At 46.4% G+C, this 27022-nt stretch overlaps 1 protein-coding gene across 1 annotated transcript in view; it reads right to left on the bottom strand.

Moving 5' to 3' along the window:
• The window catches only part of LAMC3 (laminin subunit gamma 3), an 86991-nt gene extending 64132 nt beyond the window's left edge, over positions 1 to 22859 (bottom strand). The window contains exons 1-3 of the mRNA XM_084821050.1: positions 22463 to 22859; positions 7499 to 7803; positions 4941 to 5071 (exon numbers count right to left, since the gene is read on the bottom strand). Of these exons, the coding sequence (XP_084677176.1) occupies positions 4941 to 5071; positions 7499 to 7803; positions 22463 to 22835 (809 nt within the window). The 5' untranslated portion in view covers positions 22836 to 22859. The remainder of the gene's footprint in view (positions 1 to 4940; positions 5072 to 7498; positions 7804 to 22462) is intronic.
• Between the last annotated feature and the right edge of the window lie 4163 nt (positions 22860 to 27022).

Genomic DNA, 27022 nt, shown 5'->3' with positions numbered 1-27022 from the left:
CCAACTAAAGTTACGTTTGGGCAAGCGGTTTTGCCTAACTCATGTGCAACGTGTTTTCCCCCCTCTGCAAACCATAAAGAAGAGAAACAGGTTCTCAGGATGCGCACATATGTATATATAGTAGGAAGCCCAATGCATTTCGGCCTTTTTCTTATTTTTAGGCCTTCTTCAAACATTAATGGTAATAAAAATCTCAAATAGGACAACACACATAATTAAAACATTACTGAAATACAAATTGCCATAGGGGCTTATGCATATATAATCTTCTTATAAAAACTGTATAAAACCTGCTTATTTACTAAGAATAACATATAAGTTCATACTGCAGAAAAAAGTCTGCAGATTTTTTTTCAGCAAAAGATCGTCTCCTGTGTCAGTCTACTGGTGATTGGAAAAGATGTTTCTCGAACCTGATCCTATATCTTTTGCCCTAACCCATCCTGCAACTCGCTGTGCAGTCGGTTGCTCTAGAGTAACAGGCAACTGGTTGTGCAACAGAAAGTTTCAGTGGAGCTCAGCTTGTGCTGTTTGCATTTGCAGAACGTCACTATTGGACGTTGCCCTTTGAGTGTGTAAATCACCCTTCCCCAAACTGATGCCCTCCAATTATTTTGGACTTCAGCTAGTCAGAATGGGCCTAGTAAGAATAGCTAGTGGTAAGGAATTGTGGGAGTTGTAATCTAAAGCATCCGGAAAGCACCACGTTGGGGAGGTATACCACAGAACTTCAAAGACTGGGTTTGAATCCCTGTGTATTCAACCATGTTTCTGATGCTGAATTCGGGATCCCACCGCTTTTTTTCTGCTGAAAGACTCCTAATCTTTATTAGCTATACATTACTGGGTGGGTATATTACAGTTCTCTCCATGCTGGGAACAGCTCTGCTTACTGAATTTGGCTGGGGCAGGTGGGTGAGAAGTTTGTTTTTAGGATGTTTTTGATCAGAATTTTTTAAATTCTTCATATTCAGGAGAGAAAGAGCTTGAGATTTTAAAAAATGGAAGGCATGAGAACCTGAAACTGGTGGATTCAGCCACCCTTAGTTTCAGCACTGTAGCTAACTTGCAGAGAATCAAAAGCAACATAAGAGGGCAGAAGGAGGCATGTTTGGAATGAGGCAACCAGGAAATACCTTCCCGCCCCCTTGTTTCTCCCCTGGGAGCAGGCTGCTTTTCTGATTCCATTTGCAATACCTTCCAAACCTCATTCAAAATGTTCAAGGGTTTCTAGCTGTAAAAGCCACTTGAAACTCTAAAGAAATCATAGAACTATAGAATAGTAGGGTTGGAAGGGGCCTATAAGACCATTGAGTCCAACCCCCTGCTCAATTCAGGAATCCAAGTCAGAGCATCTCTGACAGATGGCTGTCCAGCCTCGTCTTGAATGCCTCCAGCGTGGGAGAGCCCACCACCTCCCTAGGTAATCGGTTCCATTGTCGTATTGCTCTAACAGTCGGAATTTTCTTCTGATGTTCAGCCAGAATCTGGCTTCCTGCAGCTTGAGCCCATTATTCCGTGTCCTGCACTTTGGGGTGATCGAGAAGAGATCCTGGCCTTCTTCTCTGTGACAGCCTTTCAAGTTCTTGAAAAGCGCTATCCTATCTCCCCTCAGTCTTCTCTTCTCAAGGCTAAACATGCCCCATTCTTTCAGTCTCTCCTCACAGGGCTTTGGTTCCAGTCCCCTGATCATCTTTGTTGCCCTCCTCTGAACCCTCTCCAGTTTGTCTGCATCCTTCTTAAAGTGTGGTGCCCAGAACTGGACACAGTACTCCACATGAGGCCTAACCAGTACTGAGTAGAGGGGAACTACTACTTCTTGGGATTTGGAAGCTATGCTTGTATTCATGCAGCCCAAAAGAGCATTTGCCTTTTTTTGCAGCCACATCACATTGTTGGCTCATTTTTTATTCAGCTTGTGATCTGCAACAATTCCAAGCTCCTTCTCGCTTGTAGTGTTGTTGAGCCAAGTGTAACTGTATATTTGGTTTCTTTTTCCTAGGTGCAGAACTTGGCATTTATCCCTATTAAATGTTATTCTGCTTTATTTTCTCTTTCTTTCCTGATGGTGAAAAGGACTGGATGTATTCGGCTGAGAGGCAGCAGGAAAGAAAGGGGAAGTTTCACATGAACTGGTCTCCATTCATCCATTATATGAATGGAAGATGAAGGGTTGGTTCCAGATAAAGTCGTGCTTAGAGTAGATCCATTGAAATCAATGGGGCTTAAGTTGGCTCCATTGATTTCAATGGGTCTATTCTAAGGAAGACTAAGGGTGCTTCCAGGTATGAATGGGCGAATGAGCGATGTTTGAGATAGGACACCGTCTTGCCGCCTGTCTCGTGCCTGAAACAAAGCAGTGATCGAATGGGAGATTTGCACAAATTCCCCCAAATTTGCACAAATTTCCCCCATAGGCTGAAGCGGGGCTGATTCAGCCTACAGAGGAAATTTGCACAAATTCGGAAATTTCCGCAAATCGAACTGGGAGTCAGGAACGACATGAACGCGAGTGCAGGTTCGACAATTTGGGAATATTTCTGGCAGACATGTGCTTGCGCTCCTGTTCAGAGCTTTGAACAGGCAATGCTTGCATGTTTTGTGAACAAAAACAAAATTTGCGTACACCCCTTCTTCCAGATGAGTCTTTTATAGTGGTGGTGTCAAGGGTAGGCATGGTTGAGCACCTGATGAGGGCCCACACCCTAGAAAGGCCCCACTGACAAAAGCCCCCTGGAGTTGCTCCTCCTCTTCATCGTGGCAACCTGCTTGTTCCCCTGCCTCTCACTCTGCCCTAGTTAACGGCAGTGGTGGTGAGAAGGAGGAGCAGGAGATGCCACGGCCTACTTGCCCCCTGGCTCTCTGTTTGTCAAGCAAGAGGAAGAGGAGGAGGAGGAGGAAGAGCAGCTGGTAACAATGGTAGTGAGAAGGGAGACTCACTGAGGGAGGGGACGCATCCAAGATATATTGCCCGAGGGTCCCCCAAAACCTGAAGCCAGCACTGGGCTTTTATCAAACCATCACCCTGCCTCATCCACGGAATTTCGGGTGTACGTGTGTCGAGATGATGTCTTCTACTCATAACCCTCCCATGTTTTCACACCATTTTCCAATCTTTTTTCTTATCTCCATTTGGAAGGACCCTACACCTGCATCCAGCTCATAATCTAGATATTAATTGCTATAATTCATTTAATGTTATGTGAATAAAAATATGATGTGAAGAGTATATATTAGGCAAAGATTTAATGAACTTAGATAGTGAAAAGGTAGTTTTATGTTTATTCCTTTAAATTGCATTTGATTGTATTTTATTACCAATGTACTTAGATGTTTAAAACTTTAATTGCAGTTTAATTGCACTTTAAGTAGACTTTGATTGCACTTTAACTGCACTTTTGTAGCAGTTTAATCATATTTTAACTACACCTTAACTCCCAAATCAATGATGAGGAAGTCAACAGATGAAGAATTACATCTATTTGTATCACTAGCAAGGCTTTATATGTATGTTGGTGTGTATTTTATATTGAATGTATTTATGTACTATATTAGTTTATACCGCTATTGATGATTCATTCATTTGTTTAAATGATTAATTTGTTAAAACCTGATAGACTGCACACCCCCAAGACTATATACAAAGCTACAACCTCATAATGGACTGAGACCCCGAACCCTCATTCTCAGAGGACCCTGACCCACTGTCCGAGGAATCCCAAGAGTTAATGGTTCAAGAAGGCATCTTGGCTACAGAAAGGCATTACAAGGCTTCTATCTCCCCAGGACCCAGTTCACCAGAAAGACCCCAGGGGTTAGCTCTTCTGCCTCCAGACAGGGTTGCATTACTCTGAGGACTCAGGCCACAAGGACAGTAGCATACCCCAGCCACTCCCACATTGTCACAGCCTGAGATTGCTAAAACAGGCCAGGGACCTTTAAGAGACCAAGCCTCAGTCTCTATGGAGGTGGGGCCAACCAACCTAAATGCTGCTACACTCCTATTTAAGTCTCAGCCTTGCTCTGTTCCTTGTTGGAGGAGATACAGATGAACCCTGGCAGGCCGCCAGCCCTACCACCACTCAGAGCTGTCCATAGTGCTGATCTTCCTGACCTAACCTGAACCCTGTTCAAGATGTGATCCATAACAGATCCCTGCAACTCACGCTACAGTATAGAGTGTTAGCGGAGCCCACAGCCAGCAATGATACAGACCTCAGGGGAAAAATCTGAGTGGGGATTTCTGCACTCTTCCCAGCTGCTGAGAAAAACACCACAGCAGCTCCTTTTTTGAGCTTGCTGTTGCCAACGGTGGTCACCCACAGCAGGATAAGGAAGCTAGAACTCAAATTAGCCAAAAAAGGAAGGTCAGGAGGCAAAAACTGCCCCATTGTTCCACCTGCCCTGCCTGGCTCTTGAGGGCAGAGCTTTGGGTGGGTGGCAGCTCTGATGCTGATAGCAGGAGCTAGGCACACAGCTGCTCTTCTGAGCCCTGCTGCCCACTCAGTCTTATGTCTGCTTTGGCCTGCTTTGGGTTCAGATGTTTGGAGGGCCCTTGGCCAAAATACCCTCAGTGGTCAGCCTCCTCCTCTCCACAGTCACGGCTTGCTTGCCCTCTCCCTCTGGACCCAATCCACACAACTATTGACAGAGACAGAGTGTAAGGCCAGTGGAAGATTCTGCTTTACCTCCTCATTGTCACTGCTCAGAGAAAGAAGGTGAAAAGGCAGCAACAGCAAGGGGGGAGAGCGGGAGTGAGGCCAGGAGGTGTTGGGGTTGGCAGTGCTCCCCCCCCCAGGGATGTGGGCTTTGCAAGAGCCTCTGAATGCTGACCCCCTGGCACTTGCCTTGACAGAGCCAAGCACTCAACCCACTGCCCTGGGTAACCACAGCCACCCCCAAACCTTAAGGTTGTCCTCCTCTCCTTTCTCCAGTCTTACCTGCCCCCTACGGAGAAGTCTGAGATGGCGTAGTAGTATGACTGAAGAACCTTGGGGTCCTTGAAGATGTCATCCCCAAAGGTATTGAGTCGGTCCAGAGAGATCATCAGATCCGTGCCTGTCACCCACTCCTGAGGAGGTGTAAGATCACTGTTGGTGCATCAATGTGCTAGGGTGAATGAACACTTGCAAAGAGGGTTTATAGATCTCCTGAGGCTCTGGGCTTGAGACAGGAGGTGGAGCCTGTTAGCTAAAGGCTGGAGACTAGGGGAGAAGACACAGGGCAGATGATGCTGAGACAACTGAGCAATTGGCTTCACTCATCCTTTGTCTTCCCCTTGCGGGGTAGGGGAAGGATGGGTGAAGCTCACTCATCTGGCACTTGGAGGAGCTCCTGAAAGTGCTGGATGAGTGCACAGCAACCACTTTCCCTGGGGAAATGCCCTTGTTATCTCCAACCTGTGATAGAAGATAACAAGGGGATTCCTCCCCTCGCCTCCTCCCGAAGCCCCTGGTAGTCTCCAGGCCAGGACTGGGACCCTGGAGGGCTGGATTTGACCCCCACCCACCCGGAGGTTCTGCACCCCTGGCGCAGACAGTATTTAGCTAGATGGGCCAAGGGTCTGACTGAGTATAAGGCAGCTTCCTGTGTCCACTGATGTGTTTTTCAATTGATTTTTAACATCACCCCCAGGCAACACCATCTTATATCAATAATGTAAGTGGGGAAATGTATACTGGTCTAACACCGTGAATGTTGGCCTAAAGCCGCCCGTTTGGTCATCATCTCAGCCAGTATGATCTCCTTTGTGTGTTCTTTCACCGCATGGGGTGGGGGTCATCTGAAACCCCCGTCATCATCAGCAATTTAATTTATTATGCCAGTCTTCACCAACCTGGTACCCTCCAGATGTTTTGGATTGCAACACCCAGCATCCCTGACCATTGGCCGTGCTGGCTGGGGCTGATGGGCCTTGAAGTCCCAAACATCTGGAGGGCACCAGGTTGGGGAAGGCCGTATTAAGCTGGTATATTATGTTATTTTAAGCTCCCCCCCCCCCGGTCCCAACTGAGCGCATGTTGAAAACGAATAAAACACATTGTTCTCATTGAGGGAACATATGAGAAGGAAAGTTTGAGAGGTGAAACATATATCAAGCTCTGTGGCATTTTTGTCCCTCTTTGCGTAGGCTTCACCCTGACCCCTAATCCTAGGACACCCTGTGTGGGGCAGCTGTGGGAATCACCATCTCTGAGGGTGGCCTATTTGGAAGATAAGTTGCAACCATCTGGGGCAGGGGGAGGCAGTCCTGCCTGTGCTTCTCTAATCCAGTGCGGTCCTGCCTATGCTTCTCTAATGACACCCTTGTTCTCTTTCACTTTGGCATATTGTTTCAGTTGAAGATGGGTGGGGATTTTGTTCCAGTTTGGCTTTTATAAGGATTTCCCAAAGTCTTCAAAGACTTGGGGAGTGGAGGGGGCAGGGCCCACAGATGGAGCCAAAGCCTCTGCAGGCTACACAGGTGACCTCTGTGAGCCAGAGGTTGCCCACTCATGCTGTAACCCATGGATATCAATGCTGCTACCCTGTGAGTCACCAGGCCTGCAGGTTGGAGCATTCCCCGAGCAGCAAAGGAACCCTAGATTCTGCCACTGCTCCATTTAGTCCAGTGCTCCCGCCTCGAATGGACAGTGGATGGCCAGGGTTTCAAGCAGGAAGGCTGGATTTTGCTCCCGGGGCTGAGGTTCTACAGTCCTGATGTACAGCTAAACCGAAGCCAGGCGGAACCAGTGAGCTTCCTGGGTGGGGGAAGCCAAGAAAAAACTATGGCTGTGCAGGGACCCCCAGATCTGCCTCAGAGGCCTTTTTGGGGCTTCTGAGGCAGGACTGCTTCGCTTCAGGCTGCTTTGGGCCCCCCGATCTGCTTTGGCCTCTGGAGCCAAAGCGGGACTCGCTCAGCAAAGTCCTGCTTCCCGCACCACAGGAGCCCCCAGCTCCTTCCCTGGGCCCTCGAGATGCATGCTAGCAGCTGTGTTCCTGCTCCAGGGAGCTGTTGCTGCTGGTGCCATCACCAGCTCCTGGGCCTTTGGGACGTGCGCCGGCAGCCCTCTTCCGGTTCCAGGGAGTCGCCATTGTCAAAATGGGGACTCCCTGTACTTCCGGAAATAGATCCAGCGCAGGATCTATTTCCAGAAATACAGGGAGTCCCCATTTTGACAATGACGACTCCTTGGAAGAGGAAGAAGGCTGCCGGTGCCCGTCCCAAGGGCCCAGGGAAGGAGTTGGGGGTTGGGTGGCGGCGGCAGTGCAGCTGGGCTTCTGGATTACTCTGAAGCGCCGCCAAAGCACTTCAGAGCGACCTGACCCACTTCAGGCTGCTTCATGCCCCCTCCGCCTCCCCTCAGACCTGGCCCAAAGTGGCCCGAAGTGGCCCGCTTTGGCTCGGAACTCAGTCTTCGGGCCAAAGTGGTACACAGCCGTAGAAAAAAGCCACTTCCCTTCAGTCCAGTTGGCACTCTTCCATTCAGTGGCCACTCGTCTACACAGAGGTTTGTACCTGGAGGATGGAGCTCTGGTCAAAACTGTAGGCGCTCGGCCGGCCTTCGAGGGTGGAGAATGCCACGTTGCCCCCACTCAGCGGGGAGATGTCGCTGAACTCGTCCGTGCAGAAGGCCACTTGCTCGTATTCGCCAGGCCGCAGGTATTGGTGCTCTGGCTTGCTGTAGGTCTTCCCGCAAGAGGCACTATAGTACTGATACGGGATCCAGGGGCCGTTGGCTGAGCTCCGCTTGTAGATGGCAAAACTTTCTGGGCGACTGGTGTGAAATTTCAACCGCACGTAGGTGATTTCGTAGGACTTTCCTAAAAGAGGAAGAGGGGGAGCAAAGGAAGAGTAATTCAGAATCCCCCTAACAATTCCACCCCTCCTAAAAAAATAAGAGTAGAGCTACCATTTGACTAATTCCCCCAAAAGCTGGTCAGTTGACTTACTAAAACAAAAATAAATAAATAAATAAATAAATAAATAAAAATAAACAAAAGTCCCAATTTGCAACTGGCAGTCCCTAGAGATGGATGAATCTGCCAATGTTGGCCTCTTTCAATTTCTCACTTTCCCCATTTTAGGTTCATTTTGAATTTTTTTTTTGAGTTTGCATGAAAATTCATACACATTTTTGTGCGCATTTCTCCTACTTGATTGCTGAATATGCATGTGTTTTGCAAGCAGGTTTCTTAGTATAATGCATTTTAGACATTATTTTCATAAATATTGCATTTTTTGGTGTATGTTTCCCTAATATACACATCTGCGTATGCATTTTTTTTTCTTTTTGATTGGAAAACTCCATTGCAAAATTCAGAGAAGTGTGAATTTCAAAGGTAAACTGAGTTTCGGTTCACATGGTGGTGCGAAAATGCTAAATAAAGTAAGGAATGGGTGACTGTCAATTCTGAGTTCTCTCCATTTTTCATTTTTCCATTTTTAAGTTCAGCTTGTCCCAAACCTTGAAGGAAAAGTTTGCATGAAAATCCATAGGCATTTCTCCTAATGCTTGCATTTTTATATGCCACTTTGCCTAATACAAACATTTTTTCCCAAGCAATTTCCCTGATATAATGCATTTGTGAAGGTTATTTTCACATGTATGCATTTTTTGTGTGCACTCTCCCCCCTAATGTACACACATGTGAACACATTTGTTTTGAGTAGGGAACTCCGTTGCAAAACTTTGGAGAAGTGCGCATTTCAAAGAATAGTTGAGTTTGGATAGCAATGCAAGAAAACTGTTTTTTTAAAGGTGGTGGGGGAGGACACACAAAAACTGCAGAGAAATACAGCAGGTAAATTCACCCCCCCAAATAGGGTCCAACCCATCTCAATCTGGCAGATCAAATGCCAGTTCATATTAAAACAAAACACAACAACAACCACTTATTTATAGGTGATGAATGTACATGTTGAGCTGTTTTTCTAATGTATCTTTCTTCAGCCTTTTCTTGGTTTTCAAAATCCTACACTCCAGGCTTTTGCGGTTCAAACGAATACAGCCGATGGAACAGAACCCTCTGTGATGTGTAACGGGGAAGGAGGTATAGGGGAAACACACCCTTGGTGGGAAATTTGAGGTGTTGGGAAGTGTGCTGCTATTTTCATCTGTGAAATGTTGGGAGGTATCGTTTTAAAGTACTCAGGCTTGGTTGCTGGGAGGCCATTCTTGCTTGCCATGGGCGATCAGCTTTTTACCATCTTGGGACTATGGGAAGGGAATCCTTCCCTCTATTTCTGCTGTACAAGAGTTGGGTGCTGTTGCTTATGTAGTCAAAACAGCATCACCCTCCACCCCAAAGGGAGGCATTAGCAGACACAAGAGAACCCCAAGGTTTGCAGAAGCACAAAACATCATCTAGAAAATGGAGGAAATCCAAGAACTACTACTACTATTACTATTAAATTCATGAGTCGCCTTCGGGCCCCAAAAAGTCTTCCATGGCGAGTTACAGTTAGAGCTTGCAACCATGTAAAAACTTTACAAACTTTCTAAAGCTATGCAAACTTTCTACACCATTTAAAACTTTAAGAACTATGTAAAAACTTTGAAATGGGACCAACAGCAGAAACTGAGAACAGGACAGACTCTTAGAAAACAGAGCCAGGCACTAAGAGATTTAGGGCGCAGCTTGCTGGGGAATGCTGGGAGTGGTAGGACTTTTTCTGTCTAAACATGCATAGGGTCGCACCCTTGGGCTGCAATGCTATACCCACTTACCTGGGAGTAGGCTCCATTGAATTCAATGGAACTTACTTCTGAGTAGGCAGGAATAGGATTGCACTGTTGAAATACTAAAAAGCCATACGGAACAAAACCTTTTTAACAGCTTGCCTAAAACTGAACAGGGAAGGAGTCAGCCTAACATCCTTCCAGAGAGAATTCCACAGGCAGGGTGCTTCCACAGAGAAGGCCGTTCCTTGTTCCCACCACCTTAACCTCTCTTGGTGGTGGGACACATAAAAGGGATCTGAAGAAAGTCATAAACTACAGGCAGGTTCAAATCGGAGGAGGCTGTATTTCAGCTATCCTGCCCCCAAGCCATTTAGGGCTTTATAGGTAAGCACCAGCACCTTGAATTATGCCTGGAAACTGATTGTCAGCTGGTGAAGTTGATACATAGTCAAGAAAGTGCCCAGTGGAAAGCACTCTGGCCACTGTATTATGCACTACCTGCAATTTCCGAAGACTCGTGCTTAGTGGCCAATGAATCTGACTGAGTGTGTGTGTGTGTGTGTGTGTGTGCGCGTGCGCGCATGAGTGAGAGAGTGAGTGAACTCAAAATAGGGGTGGGGCACAGAATCCTAAACAGGAATCCTGAACAGGAATCCTGAACAGCAGCACACTATGCTGCAACAAAATGTTGCAGCTCCCACTCAGGTCGTCTAAAAGGGGTTCCTTGCTCATGGACGTCCCTCTAGTCCTTTTCCTGGACAGTCTCTCACTGAGCCCACCTCAGTGCTTGGAATAAAATAAAAAACAACAACAGGGAAATCTACTTTCCCCCTCTATCTTTTAGATCTAAAATTGAATGTTTATTTCGCCTCCTCTGTCTCCTTCCCTAGACCAACAAACAAATGTGTTTCGTCCAACAAAAGCATTACAGCCTGGCTGCTCCAGGGCCATTCTCTGCCAGCAAAACATTAAACAGGCAGCCAAAACAGATTAAAGCAGCTAGAATCATAATGTCGTTATATAAATCGCTGGTTTTGCAAATGTCTTGCCCTCAGGGGACCCTGCCCAGATTTGGTTTGTCAGCCGAGGTAGCTCAGAACTTTCTAGGGGATTCTTAAGTCCTGCATTCTAGGGTGCTTGTACTATAGTTCATTTAAGGTGCAATCCTATGCATGGTTAGACAGAAAAAAGGCCTACAACTCCCAGCATGCCCCAGCCAGCTGGCTGGGGCATACTGGGAGTTGTAGGCCTTTTTTTTGTCTAACTATGCATAGGATTGCGCCCTTAAGAGTGTTGGCAGGGATGCTGGTGCCTTGCTGTCCCCTTGAATGAACTGACATATGCTCCAGCTGTCCTACGTTGGAATCAGAATGCTGGGCTAGGCAGTCTTTTGGGTCTGACCAAACAAGACTGTGTGTGTGTGTGTGTGTGTGTGTTATAGCTGAATTTTATGTGTGTAGTGCACATTAGTATAGATCTCAAAATACTAGAACCTGCGGCCATCCATTGGTAGGAGATTCAGGACAGATAAAGGAAGGACATCTTTACACAGTGTTAAACTATGGAATTTGCCACCACAGGATGCAGTGATGGCCACCACTTTGGATGGCTTTAAAAGGGGGTTGGAGAAATTCCTGGAGAAGGCTAACAATGGCTACTAGTCCTGATGGCCCTGTGTTACCTCTAGTACCAGAGGCAGTGAGCCTATGTGCACCAGTTGCTGGGGAACATGGGCAGGAGGGTGCTGTTGTGCTCCTGCCCTGCTTGTGGGTTCCTGGTCAACAGCTGGTTGGCCACTGTGTGAACAGGATGCTGGACTAGATGGACCCTTGGTCTGATCCAGCAGGGCTCTTCCTATGTTCTTAGGTGCTTGGAACTTCGGACCTGGGGGCCAAATCTGGACGTCTTCATTTGGCCATGCCCTTTCCCCTGGCCCGACCCCTTTTCCTGGCCACGAATTGTTTGGGGGGTGTCCCAGCTTTTGTTGTTTCCCCCCCCCCATTCCAAAAGGTTGAAATGCATCTCCTAAAGCTTAGTTACTCCCACGAAGAACTATAAGCTTAACATATGCTGGTATTTTTGGCCCTCCCCTCTTTTCCTCTGGCCCCGCCCACCACTAGAATGATCCCCCGGAGAGCTTCTCCAGAATGGAAATTGGCTGCAAAAGGTTCAGCACCCCTGGTAGAGATTAAGATACATGTTTAAGGAACTGAATTAAAAACGGAGCCCCCTTTCGGGTGAGAGAGATTAGAAATGCAAATGCACACCCTGTGTTGGGGAGCATGGGCCAGAAGACTGACGAGACCAACTGGAGTCTGTTTGAAGACAAGGTCCAAAACAGGTTGGAGGCAACAGCTCATTTCCCCCAGAATCCAGGATCCATCTTCAGTTTGAGGGGTCCTTGGCAAAGTGCTCTCTTGCTCACTTTTACAACAACGGACCCTGTTCCTTGCGGCTGGGCCCTAGCAAGCTGATTCATTTGCTATGTTTATATCCCACTGTCTCCTCCAAAGGAGCCCAAAGGCAGCATACATGATCCCCTTCTTCTCCATATTATCCTCACAACAACTCTGGGAGGTAGGTCATGCCATAAATCAGTGACTGGCCCAAAGTCACCCAGCGAGCTTCATGGCTGAGTGGGGACTAGAACTCCTGACCCCCAGTCCAACACTCTAATCGCTACACCCTACCGGATCTCTGGTTTTCTTGAGGACAGGTGGCTGGCGGGCAGATGGAAGCCACCATTTTAAGTTCCTACAATCCCACTGATGTAGCATCAGTCTGGGCCATTGTGAGGAAGTAAGATGGCAGCTCCAAGACCCAGCCACCTGGCTCTGATGGGAGTGCTGAAAAATGTATATATATTTATGTATATATAAATGTATATATATCTTTTCACTGATGTAGCATCAGTCTGGGCCATTGTGAGGAATTAAGATGGCAGCTCCAAGACCCAGCCACCTGGCTCTGATGGGAGTGCTGAAAAATGTATATATATTTATGTATATATAAATGTATATATATCTTTTCACTGATGTAGCATCAGTCTGGGCCATTGTGAGGAATTAAGATGGCAGCTCCAAGACCCAGCCACCTGGCTCTGATGGGAGTGCTGAAAAATGTATATATATTTATGTATATATAAATGTATATATATCTTTTACTGATGTAGCATCAGTCTGGGCCATTGTGAGGAATTAAGATGGCAGCTCCAAGACCCAGCCACCTGCTCTGATGGGAGTGCTGAAAAATGTATATATATTTATGTATATATAAATGTATATATATCTTTTCACTGATGTAGCATCAGTCTGGGCCATTGTGAGGAATTAAGATGGCAGCTCCAAGACCCAGCCACCTGGCTCTGATGGGAGTGCTGAAAAATTTATATATATTTATGTATATATAAATGTATATATATCTTTTCACTGATGTAGCATCAGTCTGGGCCATTGTGAGGAATTAAGATGGCAGCTCCAAGACCCAGCCACCTGGCTCTGATGGGAGTGCTGAAAAATGTATATATTTTTTTTTACAAAGAAGTCCAGGGCAGGCATCCGCGGCAGGTCCTATCAGGGCGCTGTAGTCCCGGCAGCCACCCAAGGGTGACGCCCTGCCTGTGATGCATGCTATGGTGAGCACAAGCAGACTGAGGGTGATTAATCCAGCATTACTACGTTTATTTTTAAGTCCCCAACCTCACAATGTTCCATGGTGAGACACAAGGGAAGGAATCCAATGAGAACTCCAATTCTTCCAACAAGGAACTATTTATGATGAAAAATGCAACACAATTAGCTAATGTCGTTTGAGAATTGAGACGATAATGAATCCAAAATGTTGGAAAAAGGCGATTATTCCAGGACCAAGTGGAGGGAGAAACAAACAAATAACAAAGACCAAATACAAAGGCTTAATTGCACCCATATGGATAATGTCTGCAAAGGAGCAATGCAAGAACTCTCTCTCTCTCTCTCTCTCTCTCTCTCTCTCTCTCTCTGTGTGTGTGTGTGTGTGTGTGTGTGTGTGTGTAGATGGCAACATCTGTCATGGATCAGCATGTAAGAGACAAGGAAGAAGAAATACTTTTGGCTCTATCATACCGACGCTGTTTACGCCTTATGCGTGGGGGGGAATTGGCGCATACCTAAAGAGTGGATGAAGGGCTGAAGTCCTCTGCAACTGTTTGGCAAGGTTCTGAACATGGAATGCAAAGAGCCTCAGGCAGGAGATCGGCACATGTGCCAGCACCCAGCTATGGCCAAAGGGAGGAACTACAAGGCGACCAGTGAGAGCAGAAGTATTTGTTAGCATCTGACAGGGCTCGGTTTTGTTGGGGACACCGCCAGCTCATCTGTACGTTTCTGGAAGAGGGCAGTGTTGCAATGAGTTAGTTCATGAAAACCTTGTGCACACCTAGCCTTAGGATCTCTATAGCCTAAAATGTGGTTTCCTGTGATTTCTTCCTTTTGCTCCTCCCTTTCCTTCCCTCTTTCTCCCCCTGACCTCCGCCATTGCTGGGAGCGCATGCGTTTGCTCTCTCACTCCTGCCGGTGTAATGGGGCACAAACTCCTTTTCAAACTCTGCACTGTACCTGCATTGTATATGCAAGAATATTTACGAGTGAAACTGTTTTTCTGTCCTTCACTGAAAAAGGGTGTGGTCTCCTTTTATTAAGCGAAGATAGCCTGTGTGCACGTGGGACTGGTAAAAGCTCATTCCGATCTGCCTTTTTGTTTTTCTCTGCTAACTGCCTTTCTAACAGGAGGCATCATCACCAAATAATCCCGTCAGGTTTGGGAGTCTTTGCATGAGGGACCCTTGTGGTGAACCGCTCAAGGCTGCAAGGCAGAGCAGGATGGGCCGGCTGCATTGGATGAGCGGGGAGGAAGATCTTAGGAAGGAAGGCTGCATAAATTGGCATGGGAAAGTCCTGCTACAGCAGGTTGCCAAACCTCTTTCATTCCGAGGGCCAGATTCCATTTAGGAGAAGTTCTCGGGGGGCCAAATTCCAGTAGTGGGTGGGGATGAAGGCAAGAGGGGCCAGGTCAAAAAAAAATACCAGCACATTTTAGCTTCAAGCTCTTCCTGCCAGGGGAGACATTTCAATTTTTTTAGAAGAGGGTGGGGGAAAACTGCACAAAATCCCTGCTGTATGATTGGCAGTCGGGGGGAAAGGGGGTGGGGCCTGGACATCTGCACTCTTGCCCAAGAGAAGGAATCTGTAACAGGCCAGGATCTGAGCTGAAGCACCTGTCCAAAGGAAGATGGAACAGGATTGCAGGAGATTAGCAAGCAGAATGGCAGATATAGGAGAAGGAAGCTGGAAATCTGCGGAGGGAAGGAAGAAGGCTGGCCAGCCAGAACAGCTTCTTCTAAGCTGAGTACCCAAATGGGTAACTGGCCTGGGACCAGACCCCAATTCGTCCCTCAAGTTCCAGGTCTAGCTATCAGCTAATATATGCTGGTATTTTTTGGCCCTGCCCCTTTTGCCTTTGGCCCCACCCACCCATCAAACGTGGCTCCCAAGAGCTCCAAAATTGGATTCAGGCTGAAAGGGGTTCAACACCCCATATCTATTCCAACATCTTGTTTCTGATCGTGGCTGGACAGATGAGTCTGGGAAGCTCACGAACAGGGCATGGCGGAGATAGCCTTCCCTTGCTTCCCCCCAGAATCTTTTATCAAGAAGTATACTGCTGCTGAGCCTGGGGGTTCTTATCCTTAGCTGCCGTAGCCAAAGGCTGCTGATATACCCGTCTACCAGGAATCCATCTACTCCAGGGGTGGGGAACCTCTTTTAGCCCAAGGGCCAAATTCTATCTCGGAGAAGCTCTCAGGGGCCACATTTTAGTGGAGGGTAGGTCTGAAAGCAAAGGGGTGGGGCAAAAATACAAAAAATATGAACACATTGTAGCTTCAATCCCTTTCTGCCAGGAACGAAGCCTTGGGAGAGGTGTTTCAACCTTTTAGAATGGGGGAAATAACTGCACAAAAGCTGGGAAACCATCAAACATTCATTGGTCAGGGGAAGGGGGTGTGACCAAGGGAAGGGGATGTGGCCATTTGGGGATCCTAGGAGGGCCAGATTTGGCTCCCAGGCTTGAGGTCCTCATTCCTGTGTTGGATAATAGGAACAACTCCGCATGCTTCCAGACACTAGGGGGCAGCAGAGAACGTCCAGCAGAGAATGTTCATCCCCCTTGTTGTCTGATCAGTTCCTTGTTCCTGCTCCCTCCCCTTCCTCTTCCTTCTCCTCTGCAGCAAACAGGTGCCATGTGGTCTCTCCAGAGAGGAAGCAAGGCACCATATCTTATACCTTCACTCACTTACACTCACACACCCAGCGTAAGGGGGTGGTTGTAGTTAAAACAGTGTTAGATAGCTGCTGACAATGGGTATAAAAGCACTAATAAGGTAAGTGGATTTGAACTTCTTCTAAACTGGGTCTAGCCTGAGTTTATTGCCTCCAATACTAGACGTTGTGTTGCCACTCTTCCTCTGTATAAAGCAACTCTGCTGTAACTTAAGTCACACCAGACTTTCCAACATCCCAATCTACTCCTTTTGGAAAACAGACCCCAAAGGTACAGCTAGTCCAGCATTCTGGTTCCAACAGCAGCCACACAGATGTCTCCAGGAAGACCACAAAACAAGCTATGAGCTTCCTTTATAGGAATACTCTGTGTGTTTATGCAAACGTTGGTTTAAAATGATGATATTCTTTGTCACCATTAGACATGCTCGGTAGCTGCCCAATGCCACAAATGAACACTCTGCCTTGTCCTTCAGGTAGGACAGCGTGTACCTTTTTTCTCTCTCCTCCCCCGCCCCCCACTAGAGTGACTATGTGTCTTACTTAACAGAAGGGAAGTCCTCTGTTTAAAGGCATCCTCTATTTGATGGCCGGTCCAGCCTAGCATTAAAAATAAAGAACTCTAAGAGCAGAGAGGGGCTGTGATGTTGGTGATCAACAGCACCTGAAGAGCAGACTGAGCAGAAAACTCACACCTCACCTGTCCACAATTTTCCCCACCATAGTGAGATGTACTGTATTTCTATTGAAAATATATTCATTATTTCTAAATTTACACATCCATCTATCCATCTCATCCATCCATCATCCATCTATCCATCTCATCCATCCATCATCCATCCTTCTATCTCCTGTCTCCAATCCTCTCTCTCTCTCTGCATATGCAAATATTATGCAAATTGGCACCCTCTTTTGGGGTGTGTGATGCATTTCCTCTTATTTGGCCACCCTATGGCAGAGCCTGTGGGATGTGCAAGTGCCCAATTGATCCCATGGCCTCCATTGTCCTAGATATGGATTGGATGTGGTGTCAGACCCCACTAGCAGATGGCAGGAACTTTGAGACAGAGTTGGTAGTACTGGAGAGACAGGAACCACGCCATGAAAAAGGAGTTTTGGTTCCAGGTCAGATAGCGGACTGGGCCAAAGAGCCCTAGAATGAAACAACAGTTTAGGATTCTGGACTTTCTTAACTAAGCTACTCACAGACTTCAATTGCTTTAACACTCATTTCCTCTCCCAAACCAAGAGAGCAGTTCTGTCAGGAAGGAGTGCTAGAAATCTAGACAATTCTCAGCATCCACACAAAATTACAGTTCTCAGCACTCTTTGTGGGGTTGATGAAAACCATGAGAATTCAATAGCCTGTTGGCAAATAGCCAGTTTCCTAGTCACCTGTGACTAGTAAGTTTTCCCTTAACAAGAAGAGTGGATAAAAGCATGTCCCATGTTTGTTGTCCTTGTGCAAATGACTAAGTTAGGTTGAAGAGAGTACATAGCCCAATAAAAAATGTCTAGCTTTTATGGACTTATTTATGAGTCTCGTGAAACTGGTCTAAACCCAGAATTGGTGTGTGGTGTAGATAACATGCTCTGGAATATTTTTTTTCCAGAAACAAATGACAACTAGGTTTCACTCCAGTAGGCCAACTTGTTCACAGGACTTACAAAAAACCACAAACCATAGCTGTCCCTCAGCGTCATGGCTAAAGGTAGCCAGAGAGGTTCTTCCTCAGAGTTGCAGCCTTCGCTTGAGGCATGGGACAATGCCAACGGAAAAAAGTAGTCTGGTTTAACTGAGGTGTTGGAGTCTGGAATGAGGCAGGCTGGAGCTCCACTCCCCCCCGCCCTTGTTGCCTTTCATCCAAAGCAGGAAGCCCCATCCAGACTTCCTTCAATTTGGAACAGATGTCTGCAGATTCACAGGGGGCTGGGAAAAGAGCAACCTCTCTAAGAGACAGGCTGTTCCAACCTCTCTTGGGCCGAAGGGCCCTTATCTCCCTTGGGATCCAGTGGCCATTGTTTGAACCTCCTGCCCCCTACCCTCCCAGTTTTGCCAGTTGGATCCACTGGGAAGGGCAACAATGCAGGCCGCAGGAGAAATGTGACCCACGCTAAACAGAGACACACAGAGGATTCTTACTCTCAGAAGTGCAGGGCAAGCTAAACACGATGGTGGCGGGTTATTTGTTTAGCGCCTGTCGGTGGTTATTCTGTAATCCCACAGAGCCAAGACTCAGGAGGGCAGCAGGATATAAAAGATAATGCAATCGTTCAGAGCTGGCCGAGCGCGAAGATCTTTTATGGAGCAAGAAAAACAAATGCAACGTAAGGCGGCTCTGGAAAGGAAGCACATGATGCGTTGCATTTTAGCCACCAGAAGTAATGGGAAGGGACTTGGTCAATACTGAGAAAGATTGGGAGTTCTCAGCAGTAAGGACTTTTTTGTAGGTCATTTTTTTTTTTTGCCCAGTGGCAGATTAATTTATGGGGCGCTACTTTGCACTCTGGGAGAGAGCGGAGGACAGGAAGGCCTGGCCTGCTATGGTCCATGGGGTCATGCAGAGTTGGACACGACTGAACAACAACAACAGCAACTTTGCAGTAATCTCCACTCTTGACATTGGGGTCCTTAGATTATTCTCAGAAGAGCTTATATTTCTGGCTAATTCATCAGCAATACATACTGGCTGATTATGGCTGCAAATAATTCAGTGTGACCTATATACTAGGTGTACACGCCAAAGGCCTGAAGACAGCCAAAAAGAATATTCGCCAATATCCAACCGTGCTATTCCAAATGTTAAATGTAATATTTCCACTTTTTTTTTTAATCATAGATAAAAGCTAACATGTGAATGATAGATTTGGGGTAAAATCCAATGTAAGTCTACTTACAGTAGATCCACTCGAACTTGTCTTTTAAAAAATTGTTTTAACATGGTGTTTTATTCTTTTATCTTTGCTGTTCAACACTCTGAAATCTTTTGATGTGGAGTGGTATATAAATATTGTAAATAAATAAATAAATAAATAAATAAATAAAGGAAATGAATGGGACTTGAATGGGACTTTAAAATTGTATTTTAATGTATTTGCTTATTGTTTTTATCGAGTTTTATTAGTGATCGTAAGCCACTGTGAGCACCATTTTTGGTAGAAAGGTGGGGTACAAATCCAATCCAATAAATAAATAAAATTAATCATTAACATAAGCCCCTTTCATTTCAATGGGTCTACTCTAACAAGGGCTTATGTTGGATTTTACATTTTATCTAGCATATGCGAAACTCCTTATCATGAAATCTGGGTGCTTTATAGCACAATTATATACATGTCTACTGAAATGTAGGTTCCATTGGTCTCAATGGGGTTCACTCCCAGGTAAGTGGGTGTGGAATTTCAGCGTTAGGCTTGCTGGTATCTCCCAATTCCATTCAGTTTTGAAGGCACCAAACATGAAACAGCCTGTCAAATGCTATTGCGAAAATGCATATGGTGTATTTTGAGCACTATAGAAATAGTGCATATTATTACGAGGTATTCAAGCTAACCTGACCACTTGTTTTGATAGACTGCCCAATTATTAGGAAATAGAACAGGGGTGTTGAACCTTTTTTTAGCCCAAGAGTGGAATTCCATTTTTGAGAAAATGGGGCCATGTTCCATTGGTGGGTGTGGCCAAAGGCAAAAGGGGAGGGGCCAAAAACACCAGCATGTCCTCGCTTAAAGTTCTTACCGCCAGTAACTAAGCTTAGTTTCATTTTAAGAATGAGAGGCAAGCTGCATGACAGTTGGGGAACCACTAAATGATTGGAAGTTAGAGGGAAAGGGGTGGGGCCTGAGGAAAAGGGCATGGCCATTTGAGAAACACCCAGTGGCTCGTGAGGCTGTGAATCCATTCCGGATTTCAGTCAGAACCAGCCAGAACTCTAAAGGAGCAACCCCCCAAATAGGTTCAGCACCTGGGATAGCTCCTTTGGCATTCTGGTTGAAGCCCAGAATGGATTCACAGCCCCACTAACATCAGAGCCACCAGCCTCCACTGGGAACACCAGATGGCCGGATTGGACCTCCAGGTGTGAGGTTCTGAATAGACACAATAACAATGCTATCCTACACACATCTACTGGGAAGTACGTCCCATGGAGTTACTCCCAGGTAAGTGTGTAGAGGATGATCGCCTAACTCATAAACTCCCCAGTCCTTCCCCAAAATACCCCTCTTCCACCAATTCCACAGAAACATCCACGGCTCTCTATTGAGGTCATTTTGTCCCATCAGTTGGGCCTCCCATTGAGTAGCTGTTCCAAGCCCCTGGAATGCATTCACACATGAGCTGCCTGCATGAGCTGTTGAATGCCTAATCTTTGCAGCTTGACAGGGAGAGGAAAGAAGAGAGACAAATTAGGAAGGCTGCATTTGGATCTTGCTAAAAGTCTTACAGCTGGCAGAATCAGTGACTTTGACACTGGGGAGTTTTACTGTGGTTTAGGATGGGAACGTTACCTGCTGTCCTCCAGATGTTTGGGGCTACATTTCCCATCAGCCCCATCCATCATGGTCAATGGTCTGGGATTATGGGAGTTGTAGTCCAAAGCATCTGGAAGGCTCCAGGTTGGGGGCTAGTTGATTTATTCATTTAGGGCACAATCCCATGAATGTTTAGACAGGAAAAGTTCCTACAACTCCCATGTATTTATTAACTATATTTAAAAAGTTTCTCCATAACACAAGTTTTATAGGTGGACTGCAAAAAAACAAATACAATATTGAAGTACAATATAAAAAACCCTATTAAAACTAAAACACATTTAAAACACGGATTATAAAGTGAATTGCCCAGATTATGAAGCATGCGTTAATTAAAATGCCTACGTGAATAAAACGTTCTTCATCTTGCATTGGAAAGACCATAAAGAAGGCTCTAGGTGAATTTCTCTGGGATGGCTGTACCATAATTGGAGTGCCAATACCGAAAAGGACCTCCCTTAGAGAGGTTTTGCACCTCACTTCATTAGGCGGGGGTACCTGGAACAGGCCCTCTGAAGATGATCTTGGTAGATAGTTATAGGAGTGTGAATTTATTACATTCATATCCTGCATTTCCTCCAAGGGAATCAAGGCAGTCTATTTTATACTTCCCACAATTTTTCCGAATAGCATCCCTGTGAGGTGGGCTAGCCTGAGAGATGGTAACTGGACCTAGGTCATTTAGTCAGCTTATAGCTGAACAGGCATTTGAATCTCTACAGTCCTAGCCTGACACCCTGACCATTTTTTCAGGTAATCTGGTCCCAAGCTGTTCAGGTTTTTAAAATTGAAACCAGCACTTTAAACTAGGCCTGGAAATGGACTGGGAACTAGCACAGTTGACAAAACACTGGCGTAATAGCGTCAAAATGCCCAGTCCTATTCTGGACCAACTGCACTTTCCCAACCATGTTTAAAGGTAGCCCCACGTACAACGCGTTGCAATAGATTCCACAGGAGGTTACCAGACAAGGCTGAGCCCAGGAGTAAGTGGCTTCTTGGACACAGCAGAGAGAAGAGGAACGTGGAAGAGGCAGGACATGCAAACCGAGGACTCTCTGAGGCTGCAACTTATCTCCTTCGATATTCTGTGCAAAGTGGACATGGTTGCTCTGTGATGGTGGGCCTCTCCTGATCCTTGGGCCCTGGCAAATGCCCAGTCATGCCAACCTCTGAAGCTGGGCTGGCCCTGTTACCAAAGCATGGGTAATTGTGGCCAAGGTATCTCTAGCCAGGTAATGTCTGCCTGCTTGCATCCCATCTTCTCAACCTGTTCATATGTCTATACATCGCTATTACAAAAGGCAGCATAAGCCTTTAGTACTCTCTTCACAGAAGAAATCTGACCATTCAACCAGCCCGTGGGACTTCCTACCAAGAGACAAAACAAAATGAAAGCACTCTGAGATGTAGGGATGGGGGCAAAATTCATGTGGTTTGCATTTTAATATGAACTAATTTGCACTTCCTGAACTGATATACACAGACCGGGATGCAATTATCCTTTGGTTTTCACTCTCATCCGAATTTTGTGATGCAGTCCTCAGATCAAAAATGCACCGCAAATGTGTACATTATGGGAAACTGTGTATAAAAATGCATATGTTAGGGGAAAATAGGACACAAAAAGGGAGCTATCTAATGGGGAAATGTGCTTGCAAAAAAAGACATGTTATTTAGGGGAATTGTGTCCAAAAAATGTGCATGAATTCTCATGCACATGAAAGCGAGCACAAAAAATGCCTATGGAGTTTCACGCAGACTTAAAAAACAAAACATTTACCAACTGATGCAGAAATGGGGGTGAAACAAACGTGTGCTTCAAAACACACTAAAGTTACACAAAGCGAAACAGACAGATTTGTCCATTCTGACCAAAGATGAGAGGTCTTCAACCCCAACTCAGAGGGAGTGAAACCCAGGTGAAAGCCGGATGATCACACTTACCCAGGTGGAGCGTGATATTGACGGAATTGGGGTACTGCACTCCGAAGGCCATAGACTGGCTTTGCCACCAGGTGGGCTCTTCCTGGCTGTGGAAGTCCGTCAGGTAGGAGGCGTTGTGGTGGAGCAAGCTGTCGGTGGCGTCACAGCGGTGGCACAGAGTGCTGGAGTCCCTGGTGCCCATCTGGAGACAGAAATCCTCTGGCGGAGAGCCACACGTGTTCGACACTTGTGCTCGCCTCCCGAACGCTGCGTTCTCAAAGATGGGCATGCAGCGCTGAGCGTGCCCTTCTGTGTCGTAGCAGGAATCCATGGCCCCTGTGGAGAGGCGCAAGTCCAGAAAGACCAAAGCCAGGAGCCGGAGGAGCTCAGCCATGCTCACAGGTCTCAGAGGATCTGTTGAAATGGCTTCACACAATCCCAGCCTCTAGAGACACTCATGGGTCCCTCCTCCTCCTCTGATGGGGAACTTTTCATCAGCATCAGAACTTTTCTCTCCCGGTTCCATCTTGTGGACAGAGATGGAAATGGCTCTCTTTAGATGCATGTGAGGCTTTGAATGCAGTCCTTTCCCATAACCCATTTCAGAAGGCTGCATGGACTTTGGCTCGGGATGGGTGCAGCGGGGGGGAGAAGGAGCTTTATCTTCCAAATCGGGCAGGAAATGAATGGGACAACAAGCTTGCATTAACAGTCCAGAAGTTGCAGGATATCTATCAGCGGAAGGATACTTTCAGGATAACACAACCATGATCTGATCTGAGTCAGTACATCTTACGACCAGGATCTGTTAAGCCTTATTGAAAATGTCATTATTTTATTTTACTTACTTATTAATTGCATTTCCAATCCACTCAGTAACCAGCATTCCCTGGGCAGATTCATTCCAAACAGCTGAAAGACTGAAATGCCCCAGAAACAGTTACAAATATACAATACAATCCTCACGAGATGTTTTTGCCAAAACCTGTGTCAATGTTTGTGCATGAGTTTACTCATTTCTTCTTCATGTTGTATTGCTATTATCTTATAACATGCATTGACATTTTTAAGATTTTTTTTTTAAGGGAGGAAGGCTGTTTCTTCCAGCCGATGAAAACAGATAGTGCTTGTTTTGCATCAGAGGTGAAGAACCTCAGGACTGGGTGGGTGGGTGGATCAAATCCAATCCTCTGAGCCTTGCAGCGTTCTCCCAATGGCCACACCCCTTCCCTTGGCTCCACCCCTTTCCCTATACCACTGATCGTTTGGTGGTTTTCCTATTTTTTTGTGCAGCTTTCCCCCCATTCTAAAAGATTGAAATGTCTCTGCTAAGGCATAGTTACTGGCAGTTACAACTAGTGCTGTGCGCAAATGGCCTCTCAAAATTCTCCAGAGAATTTGAGGGCAGAGATATGGGGGGGGGGATTTCACCAAATTTCTCCAAGGGGAGGAGAAATTCTCCAACAGTTTCTCACAGGTAGTGCTCACTATGGGCAGGGGTTCTGGCACAGCTTCTTTCTTTTTTCCTAAGGGCATCTGGTTTTTTCTGCTGTCACTATTAAGTGTTGAGGCTTCCCCTTTTCTGCATCATTCTCAGGGCATTTTCTTATTTATTTTGGTGGTGGTTTCTGAGCTTCCTGAATCACCATGATGTGCTGTGTGTATGTGCTTTCTTTCTGTTACACATCTCCCAATTGCTCTGCAGCCTCCCAGGCTGCCTACGCGTCCTGATCTGCAAAAGCCCTACGGCAGGAATTATTTTATTAGGTCTTCCCCTGGGCTTGAATTGAACTGTGGGAAGCTGAGGAGGCTACAGGCCGCCACAGAGATGATTCTGCAATGAAAGGCAGGATGCTTGTGCACGCTCCTCGGCCACCTCCTAAGTACGGTCAGCACAAGAACCCCGAACCCAGCCCATGAGCATTTCTCCGAAATTTCTTCTCCTTTGAATTGCTTTTCGAAAGCAATTCCTTTTCTATCAAATTGAATGAGAATGGTCAGAAAAAAAATAGGGAGAAATCTTCAGCACAGCACTAGTTACAACTTTAAACTAAAATATGCTGCTAGTTTTGGAATTTTCACCCCATCTGTTTTTCCTTTGGCCTTTCCCACTACTGGAATGTGGCCCTAAATTTCTCCAAAACTGAATTCAGATGCTTGGTCGCTATTTATTTTTTTAAACATTTTTGGCCACCTTTCAGGACAGAAGCCCCCCCCCCCCCCCGAAGGCGGCTTACAGCAATAAAATACATTAAAATAGTTACAATATTAAAAGCGATACAAACATAAAAACAATAAAAGCCAACAATAAAACCAGCAGTCACGATAACAGCAGTCACAGGAGCCATAGCAATCATATCGAGGGATGGGGGAGAATTTCTCCCTGAAACTTCGGGGGGCCGAGTGACAACGCATTCGGTCCTCCGAAGGTTGTTCGGGGAGAAATTCTCCGCCCCCCGCCCCCCCCCAGGATGGGACTTACCTTTCACGAATGTCCCTCCCGGCGGCGGTTCGGCAGGTCTTCGTCAGGGGCGGGGGCGGCAGCTGGTCTTTCGACCGGCTGCCGCCGCTGCCATTACAAGAAAAGAAAAAAAAAATGCCCCTGTGATAGGCTACGTAACGATTAACGTAGCCTAGCACGGCTAGATTTGCAAAGTCAGCCGTGATAGGCTACGTTAATCGTCACGTAGCCTATCACGGGTGACTTTGAAAAAAAAAAAAGCGCGTACGCAAATGGCGGCCCCCATAGGGAGCCGCCATTCGCGTTCCTTATTTGGTCCCTGTAGTCTACGTAAAGATTTACGTAGACTACGGCGAAAATAAGGGCAACGCTATTTGCGTTGCCCTTATTTTCGCCGTAGTCTACGTAAATCTTTACGTAGACTACAGGGACCAAATAAGGAATGCGAATGGTGGCTCCCTATGGGGGCCGCCATTAGCTGTACGCGCTTTTTTTTTCTTTCAAAGCCACCCGTGATAGGCTACGTGACGATTAACGTAGCCTATCACGGCTGACTTTGCAGATCTAGCCGTGATAGGCTACGTAACGATTAACGTAGCCTATCACAGGGGCGTGTTTTTTTTTCTTTTGAAGTTCGCGGCCGGGGAGACGGGGCGCTTCTCCCCGGCCTAAATTTCGGCCGGGAGAGGCGGGAAGCCTCCCACCCCCGGCCTGAACTTCGGGGGGAGCAGCGAAGCGCCTCCCCCCCACCGCCAAGCAAGCTGCGAGAACAGGTAAGTGACTTTCGTGCATCCCTAATCATATCAAGAGAAGGCCACAGTAAAATAATACGTTTTTAAGGCCTTAAACCCCTTCACAGAACACTGCCTTGTTGTGGCGAAGGGGCTTGCGTAACTCAGTGAAGCCATAAGCTATGCCGTGCAGGGCCACCCAAGACGGACAGGTCATGGCAGAGAGTTCTGACAAAATGTGGTCCACTGGAGAAGGAAATGGCAACCCACTCCAGTATCCTTGCCAAGAAAACCCCATGGAACGTATCACAAGGCTAAAAGATATGACGCCGGAAGATGAGACCCTAAGGTCGGAAGGTGTCCAATATACGACTGGGGAAGTGCAGAGGGAATTTCCAAGTAGCGCCAGAAAGAGTGAAGCGGCTGGGCCAAAGCCGAAAGGACACTCAGCTGTGGATGTGTCTGGTAGTGAAAAGAAAATCCGATGCTGTAAAGAACAATATTATTTAGGAACCTGGAATGTCAGATCAATGAATCAAGGTAAGCTAGAGGAGGTCAAACATGAGATGGCAAGATTGAACATCGACATCTTGGGAATCAGCGAACTAAAATAGACAGGCATGGGCGAATTTAATTCAGGTGACCATCATATGTACTACTGTGGGCAAGAATCCCTTAGAAGAAATGGAGTAGCACTCATAGTCAACAAAAGGGTGAGAAAAGCAGTACTGGGGTACAATCTTAAAAACGATAGAATGATCTCAGTACGAATCCAAGGCAAACCATTCAACATCCCAGTAATTCAAGTCTATGCCCCAACCACTGAGGCCGAAGAAGCTGAGATTGATCTGTTCTATGAAGACCTACAACACCTTCTAGAACTAACACCAAAAAAAGATGTCCTCTTCATCATAGGGGATTGGAATGCTAAAGTAGGAAGTCAAGAAATCACTGGGATAACAGGCAGGCATGGCCTTGGTGCACAAAATGAAGCAGGACAAAAGCTAATAGAGTTTTGCCAGGAGAACACGCTGATCATAGCAAACACTCTTTTCCAACAGCACAAGAGGCGACTCTACACATGGACATCACCAGATGGTCAATATCGAAATCAGATTGATTATGTCCTTTGCAGTCAAAGATGGAGAAGCTCTATACGGTCAGTCAAAACAAGACCTGGAGCTGACTGTGGCTCAGATCATGAGCTTCTTGTTGCAAAATTTCAGCTTAAATGGAAGAACGTAGGGAAAACCACTAAACCATTCAGGTATGACCTAAGTCATACCCCTTATGAATATACAGTGGAGGTGAGGAATAGATTTAAGGGATTAGACCTGTTAGACAGAGTGCCTGAGGAACTATGGACGGAGGTCCGTAACTGTTCAGGAG

Source organism: Heloderma suspectum, chromosome 14, assembly GCF_057233095.1.
Source record: "Heloderma suspectum isolate Gila_16-S chromosome 14, 16-S_ref, whole genome shotgun sequence".
NCBI classification, from domain to species: Eukaryota; Metazoa; Chordata; class Lepidosauria; order Squamata; family Helodermatidae; genus Heloderma; species Heloderma suspectum.
Note: the sequence above shows the minus strand (reverse complement) of the source record. Positions and strands in the feature narration are given on the sequence as shown.